This window comes from Trachypithecus francoisi, unplaced genomic scaffold, assembly GCF_009764315.1.
Source record: "Trachypithecus francoisi isolate TF-2019V2 unplaced genomic scaffold, Tfra_2.0 Lachesis_group10, whole genome shotgun sequence".
Taxonomy (NCBI): Eukaryota; Metazoa; Chordata; class Mammalia; order Primates; family Cercopithecidae; genus Trachypithecus; species Trachypithecus francoisi.
This window is the reverse complement of record NW_022681455.1, coordinates 97,526,426-97,541,953: the sequence shown is the minus strand read 5'-3', so window position 1 is coordinate 97,541,953 and position 15,528 is coordinate 97,526,426. Positions and strand designations below refer to the sequence as shown.

The following is a 15,528-nucleotide window of genomic DNA, read 5'->3' as shown; positions in this document are numbered from 1 at the left end:
CTCATCCTTCATTCTTGGGCAAGAAGGGGAGGCAATGCAACCCCTGTAGTGTGAAGGTGATCTTGGGCACACTGAAGGCCAGGGTCAACTTGGCATCATGTCCCCAGGAAAGGGAGACAGAAATTCGGGCCCAGGATTGCCTGGTAAACTTCTTGGATCACCTTCCTGCCTACTTTCTCCCCCATGACCAGGCAGAAGGGCCCATTTGGTGCTAGGTGTGCCCTGACCCTGGCCCAGTAAGGGTGGCCCTGTGTGAGGTATGGGTGCTTGGCACTCGGCCTGAGGACTTTCTCCTCATGCTTGGAGGGGTTTGGGAACAACCTGGAGGGCTGCAAAGGTCAAGGCCAAGCCATCCAGGTGAGCCACTGGTAGGCGGGGACATCCCAAGCTACTAGGCCAGGTGGGAAGAGGCCCTAGCATCACCTCCTAACTTCCTTCTGGGTCCCACAGTGAAGGAAGTTATCTCATGAATCGCCAGTGGGCTAGCCTGCCCTCCAGTGGTGCTCAGCTGTAACTGCACCCTCCCGACCTGGTTTTTCACAATGAGGTGGGAGGCTCCCTCTAAGATTAACTTGTTTTAACTGCAGGAGGGAGACAGGATGCTGATCTGTCATTTGGGGCATCTCTTCACGTCGTATGATATTTGACTATAAAAAGAGAGGAGAACTAGGATGTAACCAATACTTAACTTCTCTTTTTTTTTTTTTTTGCCAGTAACTTTCCTCATCTTGCTTTCCTGACTTCTCCAGCAGTCTTGATGTGTGTGTGTGTGTGTGTGTGTGTGTGTGTGTGTGTGTGTGTGTGTTTGTTGCGGGGTGGCTGCTAACCCACATACCTCAAAGACAGGTAGCAAAGGGTTAAGTCACCTTCTATTCCATGCCTGTCTGACTTCCAAAGCCATGTTCCTTTGGTACAACATCCCCATGCAAACTCTCCAGGCCAGGGTCAAAGAGCAGCAACAAGTGGGGTCAGGTGGGGTGTCAAGACAGTGGGGAGCGGTGGGGCCTGCAGCAAGCTGAGGGATGTGTGTGCATCTAAAAAGCACAGTCATGTGAGTCTTTAGTGGGAATGTTGGATTAGCACTTAAAAGCAGCCAGAATCTGAATTTTTATGTAAAATTCCCCATTTTAAATACTGACAATGAGTTCAGAAAGTAGTTTCAATGTTATGCAAGTCAAACAAAAAATGTTTTTAACATGCTGAGCTTCCATAACACCCTCACGTTGCAGGCGAGGTCTGGAGAGAGGAGGTAACTTGCCCATGACCACATGACTAGAGCAAAGGTCTGAGCTGGGAACCCATGTCTCCTGACTCCCAGGCCAGTGCTCCACTCAGCACACCTCTCTGTTGTCTGCACTGCTGTCCAGTCCCCAGGGCAGGGGGTGAACCAATTCTGACTTCAGTGGGGTAGCAGGAAACATCGGACTCAGCCTAGAGGTGGAAGACCATCATGTTTATTGATCAAACTTGGCTTCGAGTGTGACAGAACCATTCTTGGTTCTCCTTGGAAGTAACTAACATGTGGAGTGCCTGGAGGCTCACCTGAATCCCACCAAGGTAATAATAGCTGGACCCAGTAGCCTGGCCTATTGTCTTGGCAGTGCCCCCCCACCCAGTACTGTTAGACCTGGCTTTGTCCCTTACATGGGACAGACTGGGCTTCTCCACTCCCAAGGCCAGGCTGGCCCTACCTCCACCCGTCCTTGGAAGCTAGTATGTAAGTAAGGGAGAGGTCATCAAGTTTACAGATGGGTAGGCTGAGGAATGACGCAGGAGGGGACTTCATGGCTGAGTCCCTGGCTTATCCCAGAGTCCTGGCCCTTGGCCTCCTGGACTGGTCAGTGCATGGACACTCTCCCCTCCCAGCTCGGGCAGAAGACTTTTCCTGACCTAGCTGCTCCATACATGCAGTCTATAAATATGTATTTGCTTTAAAAATTAATAAATTAGATCTTGGGCCAGCCTGAGATCATCTGGCCAGCCATGAGTCCTGTGACATAGACATTTGTCATGTGTCATATAAGGATCAACAATCATGTATCCTGCCACTTGGGATGCCACAACCCATGCCACTGAACATGCATCACACTGAGTTTCATGTAATGCCGCATGTCAAGGGGTCATGCTGCCTCATATAACCTTATGTGTCATGCATTATCGTGACACCCTCATTGTGTGCCGCATGTCCCCAATTGATCACACATATTACATGTAAAGCAGGATACTCCTTTGGCCAGATCCGGCTTCTCGTTCCCAGAAAAGTTCTCCCTGACAACTGCAGCAGGACACACGTATCCTTCCTCCTGGGTGGAGTGCAGAGCACCCTGCTGAGGCTCTTTTTTCCTGAGTCATTTATCCCAGTAGGTGAAGGGTGGATCACTTGGGTACGTCACTTGGCTGGATTCCAAAGGTCTTGAGGGGGCCATCAAGTACCCCAAGGGGCCTGGGGCTTGTTGTCAAAGAAGGCAAAGTCCAGCCTGGGCTCCTGGCTCTTCAGGCGCTGGGCTGTGTCGCAGGGAATGGGGTTATTCCAGAGGCTGTGGGGCACAGATATAGGCACTCGTTCATCCTCCCATCTCTGTCCTTTGTCCTATCTGCAGATTGGGAGGCTGAGGCCCAAAAAGGTAGAGCTGTGCCCAGAGATACCTGGCAGAGGCAGGTGTTAGACCAGCAGAGCTGACCTAGGGAGAGGGTGTCCCCTACACCTGCCTCCTGAGTTCTCCAACTCAACCTTCCTCCCTGGGAGACAGTGATGCCAGCCAAGACCACGCTCATATGACACATTTGTGCAAATAAGGAAAAGGCCCTCTTTCTTCAAGATGTTTTTACTGCCATCTGTCTGAAATTGTCATAATATATGATTTTGGTAGAACGAGGTACTTTACTCTCATCTGCTAGAAATCCAGCAGGTTGACAATGTGAATGGTGCCTCTTAGGTTTAATGCCCTCGTGCAGTGCACAACCTATACAACTGTATATGATGGCTCTGATTATAGTTACTATTTTAAGTGCTTACCATGTGCCAGGCATTGGGTTCAGTGCTTTATATGCTCGTTTAGTCATTACAACTCTCTGAGGTAGATACCATGAGTATCCCCATTTCATAGATGAGAAATTGGGGTTCAGAGAGGTTGAGTTACGGCTACAAAGTTACACAATTGGCAAGTGGCAGAGCTGGGATTTGATCCAAGTCTGCTTGCTGCCAAATTCTTGGTGGAGTGGTCCAAGTCTCCTTTGATAATCCCCAACCCAGGCCCTGCCGCCTCCCTCCAGGGAGTCCCATTAGATCTGGGGGTTGGTGTAGCCTCCCACCCACCATCCCTGCCCCTGCAGGCCTCTGTTACCGGATGACTTGGATGCTAGACCCCTGGGCCAGTCCTTCAGCCAGGAGCCAGGCCCCAAAAGCTGTGATCTGATTCTTCTCCAGGCTTCCCAGTGGACGGTGAGGGGAGGGGAAAGAGAGACACGGTCATGAGAATGGGTGTGAGGGTTTCCCAGGTCCCTTCCTCAGGCCAAGGTGGGGGGACACAGTCTCCCACACTACCTTCTCAGAGAACCCAAAAGACAACAGGGGACTTGTGGTGGGTGCAGCAGGAAGGCTTGAAGGCTAGAACCCAGGGGGAACTAAGCCTGGCAGGGATTTGGAACAGACCAGAGTGTGCAACTCAAGGAAGGGTTTTCTGGAAGGCAGGGGACTGACCCGGTGGCCTCTTGGTGTTCCCTGGAGGTAGGTCCCCCTTCAGCCCACCCCGTTCCTCCCCTGGCCCCTCATACTCCACTCTCTTCAGCCGGCCCATCTGCGGCAGAACCTGGGCCAGTTCGGCAGCCGCCTCATCCCCGAGGAGATTCCAGGACAGCCTGCAGGGTAGGGGTCCCAAAGTCAGCGGCAGGAGAGCAAGGAGGTCGAGGGGTGGAGACAAGGCAGTGAGTGGAGAGAGCAGGGGCCCAATCGTGGGGGCAAGGGTTTTCAAGAGAGGCCACCTGATAGGGTGCTTGTGTGTCCTCCCCTGAAGACGCCAGGGTGCAGGTTACCTTCCGCCTCCCTGCTCCCCTCCCCGTCAAGTTTGGATCATGACATTCACATGATGTTGCCATTTTTGCCACACACATGCACCTCCTGTATTTGGGATGCATCATATTTTTCTTTAAATCGGCCCCCTCTTTTTTCTTACTTTAAAAAATTCATCTTGGCTGGGCGTGGTGGCTCACGCCTGTAATCCCAGCACTTTGGGAGGCCAAGGCGGGTGGATCACCTGAGGTCAGGAGTTTGAGACAAGCCTAACCAACATGGTGAAATCCTGTCACTACTAAAAAGACAAAAATTAGCTGGATGTGATGGTGGGCACTTGTAATCTCAGCTACTTGAGAGGCTGAGGCAGGAGAATCTCTTGAACCCAGCAGGTGGAGGTTGCAGTGAGCCGAGATTGCACCACTGCACTCCAGCCTGGGCAGCAGAGGGGGACTCTGTCTCAAAAAAAAAAATAAAAAAACAAAAAAAATTAATCTTAAAAGGAAACATTTATTACTATCAATGGAAAACTTGTGTTACAGACCTCATATAGAAGGTAGTTACAAAAATAAATATAGTACAAACAATGGTATTAGCTTCCAGTTGGAACATATGCCCTTCCTAAGATGTTGGGTTTTTAACCCTTTTGGTTAAAAAGGGAGAATCCCGTGTTAGGTGTTAAAGATAAATTAGCACTGATCTGAGACTTTCTCTTTGGTGTAATGAGAAGGGTTAAGACCTTTAGGATGCAAATTAAAATAATCTTGTAATCACTTGTGTCCTGTTCTTCAGAAAACAGCTGCGTTCTCCACACCATGGTTAGGGTCCCAGGCTAGTGCTATAATTCTAGTTTACCCATGAGCCCCAAGATCTGGGGGATTCTGATTGCTAAGAGATAGCCAAGCACGGCCAGCCAGCAGGTCTGGGAGTGGCTTTCTCCTGCCTTTAGCCACTGTTCACTACCAACTGTGGTTCATAAATGGAGGTTTCATCAAGCAGACAAGGTGGTCTATCCAGTTGCCTCCCAAAAGAAAGGTTGGACCAAAAACCCTTAGAGACCACCTGGCCCACCTCCCCTCCCATCACTCTGCAAATGGTGAAAAAGGCAGGAGAAGGTAAACTGTTTTACCCAACATCACCTGCAGCTCCAGTGTTAAAATGTCTTTGAGAAGATGTCTGAGTAAGAATGATCTTCCCCATTTACAAATGGGAGGACTGGCCAGAGAGGATGGGAGCAGCTCCAGGCCACACAGCAGGCTGGAGCCGACTCCCCTGACCCCTCCCCACTTTTCCTTTTCCCAGCCAGCTCAGGACTCTTTCAATCACTCACAAGATTACTTCCAGGGCAGGGCAGCGCGTGAAGCTGGAGGTGAGGAGCTTGATGGTCTGGTTGTCAATCTTACAGGAAACCAGGCTGGGGATGGAGAAGGGCGTGGGATGGGATGGGGGGTGTTTGAGTCAGGGGATCTAGCAGGTCCTGTCTCCCTCTATCAGCACAGGAGGGAGCAGAGCCGCCAGGGTCTGGGGTAAGCTAGGAGTTTTGGGAAAGACTTCCTTTCTTGAACCAGGCCCCCACCATCCCTGGGGTTTCTATCACTTCAAAGGCCTCCCCAGGTGTTAGGCTCAGAGAAGGGCTGCCCTCAGCCTACTGCTGGTCCCCTAGGCAGGCAGGGGAGGCTACTTACTCTATCTGTCTGAGCAGCGGGAGCTCCTTGCAGAAACGCAGGACCCCACCAGCCAGGTTGTTTTCCGCCAAGCTGCGGGGTAGGAGAGATACCTGTGAGAGGAACCCCCCACTCGCCCAGGACTGTCCCTGTGCCTGGGCTGGGCAGCCCCTACTTACCTGATCTCTTCCAAATGGGGGGATCCATCCAGGGCCTGGGTCAGGCTCAGGGCCCCACCTGGGCCCAGATGGCTGAATGGCAGGCTAGGGAAAGAGGAGAGGGTGAGAGGAGCCTGTGGGGACTGGGGGCCTTTTCAGAGCCCCCCACCCTCAGCCTCGTTTCAGGCTGCAGCACCAGCCCGTAGACAGTCTCCGGCTAATTCCCCATCCACACAGGACCTGGGTGGGTATCAAGGACCCTGGCTTTGGGGTCTGAGATCCCAAATTCGACACCCAGGTCCTTCATGTAGGAGTAAGGAAAATTCTCCACATTTCTCCTGGCCTTCATTCCCTTGCCTGGAAAAGGGAACATATGTAAGTCCCAGCACCGGCCAGCCTCGGTGGCTCACTCCTGTAATCCCAGCACTTTTGAAGGCTGGGGTGGGTGGATCACTTGAGGCCAGGAGTTCAAGACCAGCCTGGGCAACATGGTGAAACCCCGTCTCTACTAAAATACAAAAATTAGCCGGGCATGCTGGTGCATGCCTGTAGTCCCAGCTACTCTGGAAGCTGAGGTACAAGAATTGCTTGAACCTGGGAGGTGGCGGTTGCAGTGAGCCGAGGTTGCACCACTGCACTCCAGCCTGGGTGACAGAGAGAGACTCCATCTCAAAAAAAAAAAAAAAGGTCCCAGTGCTCTGGGGCTGCCATGAGGCCAAGGACTTCAGTTGTGAAGCGCTGAGGCTGCGCTGCTTGGTGCTGTGCTCCCTCGAAGCCCTCTGCTAGGATTTCTCATTCACCCTCAGGGACCCGCTTACAGATCGCACTGAGCTGGGATCATTGTACTTCTTTTGCACATGAAGAAACTGAGGCTGAGAAGGGAAGGGTTTTGGCCAAGGGCAGGCAGGGGCCCGTGGCAGAGCCAGGACTAGGCTGGGCCTCCTGATTTTCTTGCTGCAGACATCAGAGGCAGGGAAGGAACAGGCATGTGGGTACATGCCACAGCTTGACTTGGGGCAGGGCAGCTCAACTGATGGGGACCTGGACCCCCCCACTGCTCCCAGGGACCCTCCTCCCCGCCAGCCTTGCATGGTGTGGGCAGGGGGCCACTCACTGCAGGACTCTCAGGTGCTGAGGCAGCTCCCGAGCCAGCCCCAGGGCTGTGGGATCCCCCAGGGCATTGCAGCCAAGCCTGGAAGAGGAGAGGAATGAGCACTGAGTGCTGGGTCGGCCCACTCAGGACCCCCGCCCTGCCCTGTGCCCACTGTGGGAGAGGAGGCCAGGTGGGCCTGGGGGGCACCGAGGGCAGAGCCCACCTGGGCAAACACTCACATCAGCTCCTGCAGGTGCCTGCAAAGAACGAGAGACTCCGCCAACTGCATTCCCCCGGCTGGGCTGATGCTATTCACTGAGAGGCTGTGGGAGGGGGGCAGCCATCAGATCCTCTGATGCTCCCTCTCCCCGACACCCCAGCACATCTGCTGGGGCTGCCAGCCCTGCTTCAGGGGGCCTAAGAGACAACCCCCCGACACCACACACCTACCCAGACAATGAGGCAGAAAGGCCCAGAGAAGAGCAGGGGCTGGGGTGGCTTAAGGTCCTACAGTGAGGGCCAGGAGGTCACCAAGCCCCACTGCCTGGACACTGAGGTTGGTGCAGGGGAGATTTTACCATGCTGGCCTGAGCTAGGGGCCAGTATCTCCTAGGACCATGGTGTGACCCCTGTGGCCCTCCTCTGTAGGGCTGGCCACTCACTCTATCTTCCTGAGCTCTGGCAGCCCGGGCAGGATGGTAGCTAAGTGCTGGACACCGGCGTCTCCAATCTGGTTGTGGCTCAAGCTTGGGGGAGAGAACAGCTTCATCAGCCTTCCGCCATCTCATCTTGTCCACACCCCACTCCCGGAAAAATAAGGGGAGGCTGAAGTCCCAGGAAGGGCCTTGGCTCACACAGAGAACCCCATCACCCCATGTTGAGTGACAGCTCCTAACTCTTGGCTTCTGTTTAGGATGTTCTCCCCGTTGTCTGACCTAAATCCCTCTTGCTGCAATTGACACTCTCACATCCTGTCTTTGGGCCCCCCAAGGTTCTAGGCTCCAGGTTGTTTACACAGTATAGAACCGGGTGGAGGAGATGAGATGAAGATGCAAAGGGCGTGCTCAGGTAGCCCCTTGTCCTTGTCATCTTTCCCTGTCAAAATTGCCTGGGTCTGGGGGCAGGATGGGCAACTCACTCCAGCTCCTCCAGGCTGGTGGCAGCCCTGAGAGCCTCAGAAAGGTGGCAGCAGCCGACATCACCGATACTGTTCCTGTTCAGTCTGGAAAAGCAGGGAATAGACCAAGAGACTTTCAGGAGCTTAAAGGCCTTTGCAGGTGCTGTGCTAAGAACTCTACAGTTTGCAAAGCCTTACACACCCAGGAACTCATATGCTAGCAGCAAAACTTCTGGGGGTCTTGGCAGGTGGGCGGTGGTGAGCAAGGTGGGAATTTTTGTCCCCAGTGTCCAGGTGAGAAAGCTGAGACTCAGCAGTGAGACTTAGGGACTTGTAGGCTGGGTGGAAACGAATCCAGAGCCCCTGGCCCAGGAGCAGTCTCTACATTTCTTTGCCAAGCTTCACATCAGCCTCTGTGTCAGGGATCTCCGGGCTGGCCCGGCTGAATGTTAGTTTCACACGGGGTTCTCTGATTCACACAAATCTGTTCTCAGGGGCATATCATGTTCTCATCTATGCATATGGTAGGTTTTCCTTAATCCCATGGTATTGTCTTTACTGAGCCCTGAACTTGCTCTGCCTGGGTAGGAAAAACCAAAGAAACAGCTGAGGCAAATCATCTTAGCCCCTTGGGAAGTGTTTGTATGTTGTTTTTACTTTCTTTTATTTTGCAAATTAAATTTTAACGGAGCTGGGTGAGGTGGCTCACACCTGTAATCCCAGCACTTTGGGAGTCTAGGCAGGTGGATCAGCTGAGGTCAGGGGTTCAAGACCAACCTGGCCAACATGGTGAAACCCCGTCTCTGCTCAAAAAATACAAAAATTAACTGGGTGTGGCGGTGCACACCTGTAATCCCAGCTACTTGGGTGGCTGAGGCACCAGAATCACTTGAACCCGGGAGGTGGAGGTTGCAGTGAGGTGAGATCATGCCACTACATTCCAGCCTAGGTGACAGAGTGAGACTCTGTCTCAACAAATAAAAATAAAATAAAAATAAATAAATACATATTAATGGATCGCCTTTCAGTAAATTAATTTTGGGTGAAATGGTCCAATATGATATATCCTCCTGGAACTTTCTAACCCCATTTCCTACCTACTCTGCTGTGCCCGAGGTGGGGGGTAGGAGGTGGTATACTTGGATATAAACAAAGCAACGCTTTGTGTCACTGCTTGGATTTGTTTTTAGTCACAAGATTTCATGTTTTGAAAAATCACATTGAAAGTAAGTGTCATGTTTATTTAACCTAGCGGCAGGGAGTGAAATCACAAAGGGAATATAGGAAGGCCGCCCCATCTGAGTCTAGACACACACTACTCAAAGTGAAGACTGTGGCCCCCAGAATTGATACCACCTGGAAGCTTGTTAGAAATACAGTCTGGGTCCGGGCGCGGTGGCTCATGCCTGTAATCCCAGCACTTTGGGAGGCCGAGGTGGGCAGATCACCTAAGGTCAGAAGTTCAAGACCAGCCTGACCAACATGGAGAAAACCTGTCTCTACTAAAAACACAAAAATTAGCCGGGTGTGGTGGCACATGCCTGTAATCCCGGCTACTCAGGAGAATCACTTGAACCCTGGAGGTGGAGGTGGCAGTGAGCTGAGATCACGCCACTGCACTCCAGCCTGGGTAACAAGAGCGAAACTCCGTCTCAAAAGCAAACAAAAAAAGAAATGCTGAGTTTGGGCACAACGGCTTAGGCCTGTAGTCCTAGCTACTTGGGAGATTGAGGCAGGAGGACCACGTTCGCCCAGGAGTTTGAGGCTGCAGTGCACCATGATTGCACCTGTGCGTCGCCACTGCACTCCAGCTTGGGCCACATAGTGAGGCTCCAGCTCAAAACAAAAACAAAAACAAAACCACACACACAACCTAGGCAGAATTCCAGACCTGGGGAATCAGAATGAGCATTTTAACAAGAGCCCAGGGTGAACTATGTGTGCCTCAAGGGTTGTTCTGCAACTTGGGCCTAAGCCCTTTAGGCCACTTTTGTAACCAGGAGGAAGCAGGTGGCATTAGAAGGCAAGAGCAGTGGGCACCCACCTGGGAGGGCACAGGGATGGGCCTGGGAGGGAGCCACAAAGGATCCCCTGGGAGGTGCCCTCAGTGCTTCCCTGGATGTGGTCCCAACTGAGTGGAGAATATTTCCTCCCACTCACCCCCATGGGCCACTCGGTCACTCACCTGAGGCTCTGCAGGCGGGTCATGTGGCTTAGTCCGTGAGTAAGCAAGGTCAAGGCAGAGCTGTTCAGCAGAAGGTGACTGAGGCTGGAGAAGAGGAGGCCAGGTGAACTTGGCATCTAGGGGTGGGGCACTGGGGGTCTGAGGCCTCTGTGCTTAGCAAGCCTAGGGACCTCCAAGACAGCCACTTATATCCACACAGTGTAAAAATTCTATCAAATGAACTGTACTGGGAGGTCCAAATGCTGTGTCTCCGCATGAATCACTGAGGTCAGGCAGGCAGCAGTTCTATGTTCTGAACCTCATGGACCCAGACTAATGACCAGTAATAATGGCAGTCACATATTGAGCATAAAATGTGGGCCCAACGCAGGGCTTGGAGCCATCTGGAAAGGTGGGTTTATTATCATCCCCATTTTACAGGAGAGGAACACCAAGGCTCAGAGAGTTAGAGAACTTGCTCAAGGTCATACACAAAGTGGTTGCTTCAGGAACAGAGCCCAAAGCTATAGAAGTCCCATTCCTGAGCTGCAACCATATGTGACCCAGGCGATTGTACTTCTAGAGGCCCCCAGCCTAGGCAGGAGAGAATAACAACAGCTAGCACTTGTAGAGTGTGAACTCTGACCAGACTCTAAGAATGTAACACATATTATCTCATTTAATCCTCACAACAGCCCTAGCAGGGGAGATTGCTCTCATCCTCAAAGTTAAGATGAGGAGGCCAAAGAACAGAGAGGCTGAGGACTGGCACAAGGTCACACATTAAGAGGCAGAACTGGCTGGGCACAGTGGCTCATGCCTGTAATCCCAGCACTTTGTGAGGCCAAGGCAGGTGAATCACCTTAGGTCAGGAGTTCAAGACCAGCCTGGCCAACAAAGTGAAACCCTGTCTCTACTAAAAACACAAACATTATCTGGGCCTGGTGGTGTGAGCCTGTAATCCCAGCTACTTGGGAGGCTGAGGCAGGAGAATTGCTTGAACCCGGGAGGCGGAGGTTGCAGTGAGCTGAGATTGCACCACTGTACTCCAGCCTGGGCGACAGAGCAAGACTGGGTCTCAAATAAATAAATAACAATAAAATAAAAAAGAGGCAGAAACGAAAGATGGTTAACTGTCTTGGTTGGCTCAGAACAGAAGGGTTTTTCCTGGATGTGGGACTTCGGGTGCTAAAATGGGGAAAGGGCCAAGCAAACTGGAAGTGTCAGTTACCCTACCCAGATTTGAACCCAGGCAGTGAGGCTCCTAACTAGTGTCCATGCTCCTACCCACTCCATCACAGGTAGACAGCTGGAAGAAGCTGGCTGGATTTGAGGGTAGCTGCCCGTGGGGAGTTACACTTAGAAATGACAGATCTGAGATGGGAAGAGACCTCCAGGCATTGACGATCCATCCCCTTCCTTTGGACAGAGAATATATCATATGCTCAGTTTACAGATAGAGCAAGTAAGGCAGCAGGAGGTAAGGAGCAGCACTTGGTGCCTGGGAAATCAGAAGGAAGAAAAAGGCCCCCGGGGGCATGGATGAATCTGTCCTGTCCCCCATGGTACCACAAGCTCCTGGCCCCGGCCCAGGTGCCCAGCTCAGTACATATTTGTCGAATGCATGAATGAGCCAATGAATGACCTCACTGGGCCTCTAATCCCCTGAATAAAGGCTTCCAGAAGGCTGAGCCTAGATGCAGGCACATGAAGAGTGGGCAAAGAAACAGACCAGTGAGATGACAGGAAGGCCCTGTGGTCACAGGTCTCTGTAATCCCTCTTCTCCTTTTACCTGATCCTCTCCCCAGGAGAAGCAAAGAGGGACAAGTGGAAGAATTTCAATGTTAAGGGGCAAAAAGTCAAAAGGCTACTTTCAAACTGAATTCAAAACATATGTAGAAAAAAAAATCTGGAGAAAAGTTCACAAACCGTTCAACAGAAGTTTTCTCAGGGGGTGTCATCTCCAGGGCATTTCATGTTATTTGTTACATATTTCTAGAATGATGGAACTTTTTATAGCCAGTGTATATTTTTGGTCATCAGAAAAAGTTATGAGATGAAAAGCGGAAGATATTCTGTTAAATTTTCTGTCCAGATACTGTTTAAACAGGAATCTGTGCAGGACGGGGACCTGACTTTTAGACTGAGGCTGTTTCTGGCATTTCTAAGAATTTGGTGACTTCAAATTATGGAAGAGAGTAGTAAAAGCTGCCAGTTACCAAGGAAACGACTGTAGACAAATGTAGTGGACATCTGTAGATTTTTTCTGCCCAGAGTTTCCTTCCTCTTCTATTACTCACACCCTGAAATACCACCCCTCTAAATCCAGGAGACAGGGTGGGCATGTGCCCAGATCTGGCTAATGAGAATATTTTGTGCTCACAGCCACAGCGATTGCTTTAGGGTGGGGCAGGTGACCCAAGCTAGTCCAGTGAGACTCAATCTAGGACCTTTTGTTGTAACCACCGGGAGAATGGTACTCCCTTTCCGCTAAGCTGAGAGAAAGCAAGCCTGCAGGTACAGGGATGGCCCGCCTGAGAAGGAAGCCAAGGTGGACAGAAAAAGAGTAAGGGCCAGAGTGAAGTATGTGAGAAAGAAGCCTGATGAATACAGAACCCCTGGATCCAGCTTGCCTGAAGTCAGTGGCCTCATAATTTTCCATGACATAAGCCAGTACATTTTTTGTCTTGGATTGCTTTGAGTTGTGTATTCTGTTTCCTATGACCAAGGTTCTTGCTGGCACTTAGAGCCAGAATAGAAAGTAAAAGGTCATGTAAGGGCATTCAGCTCACCTGGGTCCATCCAGAAAAATGGCAGTTTGTGTTTACAAAACATGCAAAGGTTCCTTGGCATGCTACTCACTGACCATGCAGCACTAAGCACCATCACCACTCACTCACCCCCTTCCCCATTAACCACCATCACCACTTACTCCAGCCTCTTTAGCATCCATTTCCCCTCAAGGGCCCTCATCAGCACCTTGGTGCCCTCTTCATCAAATTGATTGTTAGACAAGCTGCAGAAGACCAAACAGAGGCCAGGGTTAGTGGAGCCTGCCCAGCCCTGGAGCTGAGCTGTCCTGTCAGCTCCCCTCTCCTGCTCTGTCCCCTGGGAGGCCAACTCTGCATCTGCACGCCCTGGGCCACCCTTGCTGTCCATGTTCCGCATGGGTATTTCTGGCCCCAGGGCTCAGGCTCTGGGTAGGCATGATAGTCACAGCTGGCCCAGCTGAGAAATGATGCCCTGGATGAAGGCTGCAGAGAGGAAGCTGGGGGACCAGGGACACACACACACACACACACACACACACCCTCCTGTTCTTCAGCCCTCTCCATAGCCTGACTCCCACAGCCAGCACAGCAGAGCAAGGCTCATGAGCTCCATTTTCGCAGATGAGGCAATCAAAGCCCAGAGCAGAACAGCCATGCCCACAGCCCCCCTGTGAGTCAACGGTAAAATTCAGACCGAAACTGTGGTGCTCATCCTTCCCCAGGCCACACCCAGAACTGCTGCGCTTCATCGGGGGAAGGGTCATTAGTTGAAGTCCCATTGCCTGCCCTCCCAAATACACTGCTCTCTTCTCCACCCCTCACCCTCAGCTGGGCCACTTGTCCCCGATCCCTCCACTCTGCAACTCACTCCAGCTCCTCCAAGTGGTGGCAGTGGCCCAGACCAGATGCCAGGTGGGCGAGGCCCTCGGTGTTCACACAGCTGGAGGTCAGCCTGGTGGGAGTCAAAGGGCAACAGGTCAGTCGGGAGCCCTGGGTCTTGGGAGCTCTGAATGCTGGTGGCAGAGGGCAAGGATGTGGGGTAGGGATGTGGGGGGCAATGTGAGGGGACCTCCTTCCCTTCATAAATCTCTTCCACCATGAACTCATTAAGCCACCATAGAGCTTGGAAGCAGAAGCATGGACTAGTTCAGTATTTCCTAAGCCACAATCATTCAGGTAGCAACTTCACAACTTAAGCCAGAATTAGGTATCACTGTAGTTTAGCTAGTTACTGTTGTTTATCACAAACTCTGCATCTTTAAAGCAAATACTGAAGAAATGTCAAAGATCTATCTGTCCTAAAGAGTTTCTTCCTTTTTAAACATTTATTTTATTTATTTTTTGTAGAGATGGAGGTCTCACTATGTTGCTCAGGCTGGTCTCAAACTCCTGGGCTCAAGCTATTCTTCCTCCTCGGCATCCCAGAGTGCTGGGATTATAAGCTTGAGCCACCGTGCCCAACCCAAGAGTTTCTTCTTGGTGTAATCAGTTAGATGGAAAGAAAATCAAGAGTTAGGAAAGCTACATTTTGCAACTGTCATACTGATTCATCGATTCAAGTACCATTTATTAATGGCTGCTAAAATTCACCGATGAGAGTTTGAGGAAGACCAGGATATTTACATAATCTTAAAGTACCTCACCACATGATCTATGTTAATTACAAAAAGAAAGTCAGTGACTTTGCAAGTGGAGAGACCTGGCAGACACCACTGTCATAGGTGATCACAGTTAACACCACCAGCCTGAGGACACAGACACATCAGGTGCCCCGATGGAAGGCACAAAAACACAGCATCGCCTGTGAGATCTTCCTGCCCAAAGGGCAGATTCCAGCTCTAAACATGAGGAAACATCGTACAAACCCAAGTGGAAGGACATTCTATAAAATAACTGGCCTGTAAACGTCAGAGACAATGCTGTGAAAGACAAAGAAGGGCCAACGACCTGTTCCAGGTTGAAGAAGCCACTAAAGAGATGACACTAAATGAGATGTGTGATCCTGGATTGGATCCACGACTGGGAAAAACAAGCAATAAGCAACATTATTGGGAGAACTGGTGAGATTGGAGTATAAACTGTAGTTGAGATAATAGTAGCGTATCAATGTCACATTTCCTGGATTTTATAATTTTACTGGATTATGGAAGAGAATGTCCTTATTTGTAGCAAATTCGCTGAAATGTTAAGGGGTAAAGAGATATGATTACAACTTCTAAATGGTTCAGAAAAGGAGAGAGGGAGAGAGTGGAAGAAAAGGGAGGTGGGGAAGAAGGAGGGAGGGAAGAAATGAGCAAATGTGGAAAAATATTGGCAAAAGGTGAATTTGTTCTTTTTTCTTTTCTTTTTTTTTTTTTTTGAAACAGAGCCTCGTTCTGTCACCTAGGCTAGAGTGCAATGGCACAATCTTGGCTCACTGCAACCTCAGCCTCCCGGGTTCAAGCAATTCTTGTGCATCAGCCTCCCGATTAGCTGGGATTATAGGCATGCACCACCACGCCCAGCTAATTTTTTGTATTTTAGTAGAGACGGGGTTTTACCATGTTGCCCA

At 50.9% G+C, this 15,528-nt stretch overlaps 1 protein-coding gene across 8 annotated transcripts in view; it reads right to left on the bottom strand.

Annotated features, from left to right (window-relative positions):
- Positions 1 to 1,434: 1,434 nt before the first annotated feature.
- Positions 1,435 to 15,528, bottom strand: part of NLRC5 (NLR family CARD domain containing 5) — a 93,999-nt gene continuing 79,905 nt past the window's right edge. For 7 of the 8 annotated variants that reach the window (XM_033218486.1, XM_033218492.1, XM_033218489.1 and 4 more), the window contains 13 exons: positions 13,846 to 13,929; positions 13,139 to 13,222; positions 10,227 to 10,310; positions 8,063 to 8,146; positions 7,587 to 7,670; positions 7,164 to 7,247; positions 6,946 to 7,023; positions 5,853 to 5,936; positions 5,695 to 5,766; positions 5,340 to 5,423; positions 3,701 to 3,858; positions 3,345 to 3,428; positions 1,435 to 2,537 (listed from right to left, as the gene is read on the bottom strand). In XM_033218486.1, coding sequence (XP_033074377.1) covers positions 2,494 to 2,537; positions 3,345 to 3,428; positions 3,701 to 3,858; positions 5,340 to 5,423; positions 5,695 to 5,766; positions 5,853 to 5,936; positions 6,946 to 7,023; positions 7,164 to 7,247; positions 7,587 to 7,670; positions 8,063 to 8,146; positions 10,227 to 10,310; positions 13,139 to 13,222; positions 13,846 to 13,929 — 1,108 coding nt within the window. In that variant the 3' untranslated portion in view covers positions 1,435 to 2,493. The remainder of the gene's footprint in view (positions 2,538 to 3,344; positions 3,429 to 3,700; positions 3,859 to 5,339; positions 5,424 to 5,694; positions 5,767 to 5,852; positions 5,937 to 6,945; positions 7,024 to 7,163; positions 7,248 to 7,586; positions 7,671 to 8,062; positions 8,147 to 10,226; positions 10,311 to 13,138; positions 13,223 to 13,845; positions 13,930 to 15,528) is intronic. The other variant, XM_033218490.1, reaches the window with a different exon arrangement.